At 32.2% G+C, this 7,653-nt stretch overlaps 1 protein-coding gene across 1 annotated transcript in view; it reads left to right on the forward strand.

Moving 5' to 3' along the window:
* Nucleotides 1–404: 404 nt before the first annotated feature.
* Nucleotides 405–7,653, forward strand: part of LOC106470267 (serine/threonine-protein kinase OSR1-like) — a gene marked incomplete at its 5' end in the record, with an annotated part of 8,888 nt that continues 1,639 nt past the window's right edge. Inside the window, 6 exons of the mRNA XM_013930811.2 lie at nt 405–518; nt 1,173–1,553; nt 2,963–3,009; nt 4,327–4,379; nt 5,450–5,518; nt 6,423–6,484. Coding sequence (XP_013786265.2) covers nt 405–518; nt 1,173–1,553; nt 2,963–3,009; nt 4,327–4,379; nt 5,450–5,518; nt 6,423–6,484 — 726 coding nt within the window. The remainder of the gene's footprint in view (nt 519–1,172; nt 1,554–2,962; nt 3,010–4,326; nt 4,380–5,449; nt 5,519–6,422; nt 6,485–7,653) is intronic.

Consider the following 7,653-nt stretch of genomic DNA (forward strand, 5'->3'; position numbering starts at 1 on the left):
TTTAATTCATCACTTTTGGGCTTTCTACACTTAAATTATGAATGCTTATGGACATTTGAGTTTTTATTATTTACACATTTATATCCAGCACGTTTCACAATGATTATTGCCTAGTATGAGTAATTTTCTACCGACTTAAGAAACAAAAAAACATTAGCATTTTTTCCCTGGAGATTGGCTAGTCAAAAAATGTGATTCCTGAACGTTTCTGTGCAATTAATTGATAAGTCACCAATGAAATGCTTTTTTTGTCTTTTAATCTTGAAAAACATTTAGTATCAAAGTTAAATTTTTTTGTTCACAAAATTTTACTTCAGTCAAATGTCCTAAGCTCATGATATTTAATAAGAATGTATTAACATTTGACATATTTTTATGTTCATTTCAACTTGAAACTATTGTAGCTTAAAGACAATAAGAAACGAGGTGCTAGTGGTCGGCTCCATCGAACCGAGACTGGGGATTGGGTGTGGTCTTCTGGTGAAGAGAGTTACGATGAGGATTCTGCCAGTGTTGAGGTTTGTCTGAAGTTAGAAACCTTAAAATACAACTGATGATGACTTTATTTAGAAATTTTAAAGTTTACTAAGTAGATGATTTGTAAAAATGATACATTGCCAGGTTTAGTCCAGCAAAGATTCATGTTACAAATTCATATTGTCTCCAAGTTTAGTCCATTAATGATTCATGTTACAAATTCATATTGTCTCCAAGTTTAGTCCATCAATGATTCATGTTACAAATTCATATTGTCTCCAAGTTTAGTTCATCAATGATTCATGTTACAAATTCATATTGTCTCCAAGTTTAGTCCATCAATGATTCATGTTACAAATTCATATTGTCTCCAGGTTTAGTCATCAATGATTCATGTTACAAATTCATATTGTCTCCAAGTTTAGTCCATCAATGATTCATGTTACAAATTCATATTGTCTCCAGGTTTAGTCCATCAATGATTCGTGTTACAAATTCATATTGTCTCCAGGTTTAGTCCATCAGTGGTTTGTGTTACAAATTTGAATCATCTCCAAAGATTAGTGTTTCATTCTTGTCTTGTTACCAATTTTTTGTATTGCAGAAGCTCATGTTGTAGATTTGTATAAGTACTTTATTTATTAATATAATTTGCCAATATTAGAAATACCGTTATATTTATTTTTTACTTGCAGTCCGAAGAACAGGTCAATCAACAAGATATATTGGTTAACCAGTCTCAAGACATTCATCTTCCCAGTCCTCATGAACAAGCATCTGATTCCTCTCAAACACAAATCCAGCAGTCAGTTTTCCCTGCACAACAGCAGGTGAACATGCATCAATCTCAGAATGAAGCAGTTTCTTTAGAAAAGCCTCCTCAGTTAATGATGCCTTCAAAACCTGAAGCTACCCAAGCTTTCCCATCTTATAATCAAGGCCAACCAATGGCCCAACAAACAGCCAGGCTTCCATCACAGGAGCAGGAAATTCAACTAGCCCCTAACCAGACCTGTGTAGTCTCCCCGGTACAGAACCACTCCGAAGGATTGACCACACCGAGCTTAGCTCCCCAGGTGAGTGGCTTTTTAATAGAATGTGCAGTGTTACAGGTGTGGTTGCTTGGCATCACTGAAAAAGTGAGTAATGAATTTGTTTGTTTTAGCACAATGGCACATGATATATTACATGTGTTGTGTAATAACAGTACTGAACACCTGCCTAGGTAATAGTTTTGTGACTGCTGTAATAACAGTACTGAACACCTGTCTAGGTATAGTTTTGTGACTGCTGTAATAACAGTACTGAACACCTGTCTAGGTAATAGTTTTGTGGCTACTGTAATAACAGTACTGAACACCTGTCTAGGTGTAGTTTTGTGGCTACTGTAATAACAGTACTGAACACCTGTCTAGGTATAGTTTTGTGGCTACTGTAATAACAGTACTGAACATCTGTTCAGGTTTAGTTTTGTGACTGCTGTAATAACAGTACTGAACACCTGTTCAGATATAGTTTTGTGACTGCTGTAATAACAGTACTGAACACCTGTTCAGATATAGTTTTGTTGACTGCTGTAATAACAGTACTGAACACCTGTTCAGATATAGTTTTGTGACTGCTGTAATAACAGTACTTAACACCTTTCTAGGTATAGTTTTGTGTTTACTGTGTTGTGTAATAACAGTACTGAACATCTGTTCAGATATAGTTTTGTGACTGCTGTAATAACAGTACTTAACACCTTTCTAGGTATAGTTTTGTCTACTGTGTTGTGTAATAACAGTACTGAACATCTGTTCAGGCATAATTTTGTGGCTGCTGTAATAACAATACTTACACCAATTTTTGTTATGGCTATACAAAGGTTAGAGGTACTGAAGGTTTTAAAAATTTTTGGAAAACTTCACATGGCTTTAGAATCAAAACTGTGTTGATTGAAATTTTGTAGAAAATGTCCTAGAGTTGTATTATGTTTAGGATAAAGCAAAATATTTAACATTTTTAATCCTGGAGAAAAAGAATAAGCATGCATATTTTATGTATAATGAGCAAATTATGTAAACAGAAAAGACTACAGTAGTTTGTTATCTTTCCTTTTTATTGTGACTACATAGCTGGTGTTTTCTTTCTTAATTCTATGATTATTATAAAACACCTGGTGTTTTCTTTCTTTAATTCTATGATTATTATAAAACACCTGGTGTTTTCTTTCTTTAATTCTATGATTATTATAAAACACCTGGTGTTTTCTTTCATTAATTCTATGATTATTATAAAACACCTGGTGTTTTCTTTCTTTAATTCTATGACTATTATAAAACACCTGGTGTTTTCTTTCTTTAATTCTATGACTATTATAAAACACCTGGTGTTTTTGGTAAGTTATGTGTATTTAACGTTTATCTATGTTCATGAAATACAAGTTGTTTGAAGTGTGAATTTGTTTGGTCTTATCTTAATTTTGTAATTTCTGTACTTATAGCCAGCATCAGAAGAGGTTTCCACTATTAATCTTGTCCTCAGGATAAGGTAAGTCATTTCAAGGATACTTTTTGGTAAATGTTATCTCATGTGGCTTTCCCAAGTCATTAAACAAGTCATGATTTTAATTATTGTTGTCTGGGGAAATGAAACTGTAGAGATCAGAACATAAAAGAAAAAGGTGGTTAAATAGTCTGTTGTCAGAGCAGACAGTTATCTCGTAGAAATGAAGTTTGGGTGTTAGATGAAGACGGTAGACCAAAGCTTTCTAAAAAATCTGTTGTTTATCATTTCTGTTGAAGCTTACTTGAAAGAATGTGATTTTTTATTATGAAAAGTAAAATTCTAGCTCATTGGTTTAGGTTGTTTATAATAGGTATGGCTTATTTTGTTCCTACTGGATGTGGCATAAGGTTTTCATTCAGAGCATGGCATAGTTTGTTTATACCAGGTGTGGCTTAGTTTTTGTTCCTACTCCATGTGGCATAGGTTGTTCATTCTGGGCATGGCTTAATTTGTTTATACCTGGGTGTGGCTTAGTTTTTACTACTCCATGTAGCATAGGTTGTTCATTCTGGGCATGGCTTAATTTGTTATTGGGTGTGGCTTAGTTTTTGTTCCTACTCCATGTGGCATAGGTTGTTCATTCTGGGCATGCTTAATTTGTTATTGGGTGTGGCTTAGTTTTTCTACTCCATGTAGCATAGGTTGTTCATTCTGGGCATTGCTTAGTTTGTTATTGGGTGTGGCTTAGTTTTTACTACTCCATGTAGCATAGGTTGTTCATTCTGGGCATGGCTTAGTTTGTTATTGGGTGTGGCTTAGTTTTTCCTACTCCATGTGGCATAGGTTGTTCATTCTGGGCATGGCTTAATTTGTTATTGGGTGTGGCTTAGTTTGTGTGTACTACACATGTGTAAATGTTCTTTAATACTTGTTCCAATGTCTAGGAAAGATTCATGAATGCTTGGAGATAGAGCATGTGATATAAATTACATTATATAAGACTGACAGGTAAAGACTGTGGTATAAGAATTGTCTTGTTATTGTTTTAATCTAAAGCAGTTACACAGACAGACATATTGACAAACGTGACAGCTTTCAAGTTGAAGTTAACCCTTGTGTTTATGAGGGGGGATAAATAAAATCAATTCTTTAATTGGCTTTACAAGATAAAAGCATTAAGAGAAAGAGCTTTCTGTAATTCCTTACATAAACTTATATGTTACCCTATTTAGAAAAACTACAAAATTTATTGTGTTGTTCTAAGTATCTTAACTAGAATAAGGATTTTATGACGTTGAAGTTTTCTAAGCATGAAATTATATCTATTGTTGTTTTAATGGTATGTTTTGTTTTCACTAGGAATTACCGCGGAGAATTGAATGACATTAGATTTGATTTTACTCCTAATACAGGTAAGTGCTTAGAAGAACCACTCTATAAAACACTTTTATAAAAGGTAATTGTTGTTTAGTATATTATTGTGTTTTCACATGAACCTGTTATACTCCTACATTAACATAAGTAATATTCATGAGAATTAGGTCTGAAGGTATTTTATATAACAGGTACAGGTTATAAATGGCTATTTAGAATTAACACATCACTTCTGTAAGGGACACTCGACTCACAATCTTCACTAACCGTGCTCGATTTCTCAACCGTGGGAAAGTGAGACATTAGAGTTTGTTGAGTAGCTTCCTTCCCTCTAGTCTAGCACAGACACCCCTCGAGTAGACTCGTGTAAAAATTCAACAAACACCTTTGTATAACCCAGACAGTAGAACGGACTTAAGTGTTCAATGTTAATCTTGAAAAAAACAATACTCAACATCAAACACAGATAAAATGTATTTATTAGAACACGCATTACATTTCCTCTGTATCTTTGGCTTGTGATTCCTATGTGTAAACAATCTATAGATGTAGGTGATCTGAGATGATAAAACTGGTGTTGAGGACCTTTTCTTAGTTTCATGAGGCTGCATTTATTGACAAAAAAATCAAGATACATTGTGTGTGTGTGTCATCTGTAGTGTAATTTGATTAGATATTTAGATGTAATAATATTTTGTTTAAAAACAGTACGAGTAAAATGTTTCTTTTTTTTTACGAACCTTTAATTGTATTCTTACCGGTCCACTTGCTGATAATGGTTTATTTTATATTGAGTGAGGCTACCTCATAGTGCATAAATCAAAACCACTGTGTCGTTACTGTAATATGTTGTGGCAGGATTAGGAAGCAACGTCATTGTTACCCAGCAAAAGGAGATCTGTTAATATAATAATAATAAAATTGAATACAATGTATTTAACTATTAGTGAAAATGTTGTAGTTTATGTGTGTACTTTTGTTTCATTTACTGTTTACATCTTTATAGCAGTGAGCACAATTGATGTGAAGGTAGGCCTAAACTTAGAAGTTTCTACTGGCCTATATATTAATGTACATACTTGAAGATATAATGTTTTTTGAATTCTAGATACAGCTGATGGGATAGCTGAAGAACTTGTCGGTGCTGGTCTAGTAGATAGAAAGGATGTTGTGGTTGGTAAGTCTTTTTTTTATCTGATCATATTTATGTTCAGGATTTTCTAACGAAGGGCACACTGTACAGAAATAACTGAACTTATTTAAATATGTTCATCATTGTGATACCTCTTAAAGCATGACATTGTACTTATAGTAAGAAATTTTTATCGGGTGTTGCTAAGATTATAAAAAAAAAACGAGGCTTGATGTTGTTGCAACAAGTAAATCATGAATTTTTGGTGTTAAAACATTGAATATGACTTAGATATTTGATTGTAATTGTTCCTGTCATTATTTGTGAACATAATTTTAATATTTTTGAATATAAATTATCTAGAAGAAAAGAAAGCTAGTAATATTGTCAGCAAAAGTTGTAATCTCGTGGATTTTTTGTAAGAATCAATATTTATCACTTTTGTAAATTAATTAATATTATGAAACAATGTAACCATACAAGATATAAACAATGTAACCATGCAAGATATAAACTTCATTGCTTCTGAGTAATTCTTAACTCGTGCGTTTAAAGTATGAGATTCTTCGAAAATATAAACCTCTTTTTCATCGGGGACAAACTGAGAATGTTACAAGGTTTCATTTTTTTTTGTCTTTAGTTTCTTTAATCTACATGATTTCTTAACTTGTGTGTTTAAAGTATGAGATTCTTCGAAAATATAAACCTCTTTTTCATCAGGGACAAACTGAGAATGTTACAAGGTTTCATTTTTTTTGTCTTTAGTTTCTTTAATCTACATGATTTCTTAACTCGTGTGTTTAAAGTATGAGATTCTTCACAAATATAAAACTTTTTTCATCAGGGACAAACTGAGAATGTTACAGGGTTTCTTTTTTTTTGTCTTAGGTTTCTTTAATCTACATGTTTTTTTAATGCCTTGTGAGTGTTCTCATTTAATTTTTCATAGTTGCAGCCAACATACAAAAACTTATCGATCAGCCAGGATTGAGATTAGCAACCTTTGCATTAGTAAGTAAATTAATTTTTTGACTAATTATATAAGTTTTTTATAAACACTTGATGTCTTTTTTTTCCATGGAAGGTATGTTTATACTCTGTATAATTGGAGTTACAAAAAAGTGATATCTTATACCTGCTACTAGCACTGTGCAAAAAACACACATCATAAGCTTTTTAATTTGTCTGGGTTTCTCGCTTTATCATACACTTTGCCAACACCTAATAGTTAGTCTCTGGAATGTTAATGTCGAACAAGGCTTCCTCTTGTTTCCTGATTAAATGATAGTCTTGGTGTTTTATTTTAATATAATATTTATATATGATTAGCCACTTTAATTGTTTTTTGGTCACTTTACAAAATACTTTGTTTATCCAGAACTGACATGCAGGTTTTCTTAACTTGGAGACTGATATGATCATGACTTTCACTGCAAGTATGATAAGCAAATGGTATAATTTATTCAGCTTATTTATTAACGTGTAAATAAGGCTAATTCTGTAAGTTTAGGGATGTTGAAAGTTGGGCTAGAAACAATTTTTTAATGTTACTGTAGACATGACAAAATATATTTCTATAGTGGAAGGATAACCCATGTGATTAAGGTCACTGTGTGATTAATTATAACTAAACAGTGATTGTTTTTACCAATTACTTAATCATGTAGAACAATGATGGTGTTTTAATTCTATTTTGTTTAATTAGTTATTAGAAGTTTTATTAAACACTTGTCAGTTTGACATGGACAGTATCTGTTTAGTAGGGAAGTAACTGTTCAACATTGTACTTTTGTTTTAAAGGTTATATGGGTAATTATGGTTTAAATGCCATTTTGTGCAAGTAATTTCTCATAACTCTTCTGTTTAGTATGTATATACTAGCTTAGAATTAAAATCATTACACAAAATACAGTAAGACCTCACTTAGTGCCATCCCACTTTAAGATGAATCGTTTTAGAGCTCTTGTCTCCTTGAGAGATCTTTTTTTCACGAGAGAGAAAAAAGTATGAAAATCCATAACTGTCTGAACAGTACTTTTTCATACTAATGAAAGTAGTACACTAAATAATTTTTATTTAATAAAATAATGCAACAAAAAACATAGAATAATAACATGCAAAAAGCAGACAATGTCCCGTAACTATCACAATTTTTCTGGCGTTTCTAATGACCGTTAAAA

The sequence above is a fragment of the Limulus polyphemus genome, unplaced genomic scaffold, assembly GCF_000517525.1.
Source record: "Limulus polyphemus unplaced genomic scaffold, Limulus_polyphemus-2.1.2 Scaffold3912, whole genome shotgun sequence".
NCBI classification, from domain to species: Eukaryota; Metazoa; Arthropoda; class Merostomata; order Xiphosura; family Limulidae; genus Limulus; species Limulus polyphemus.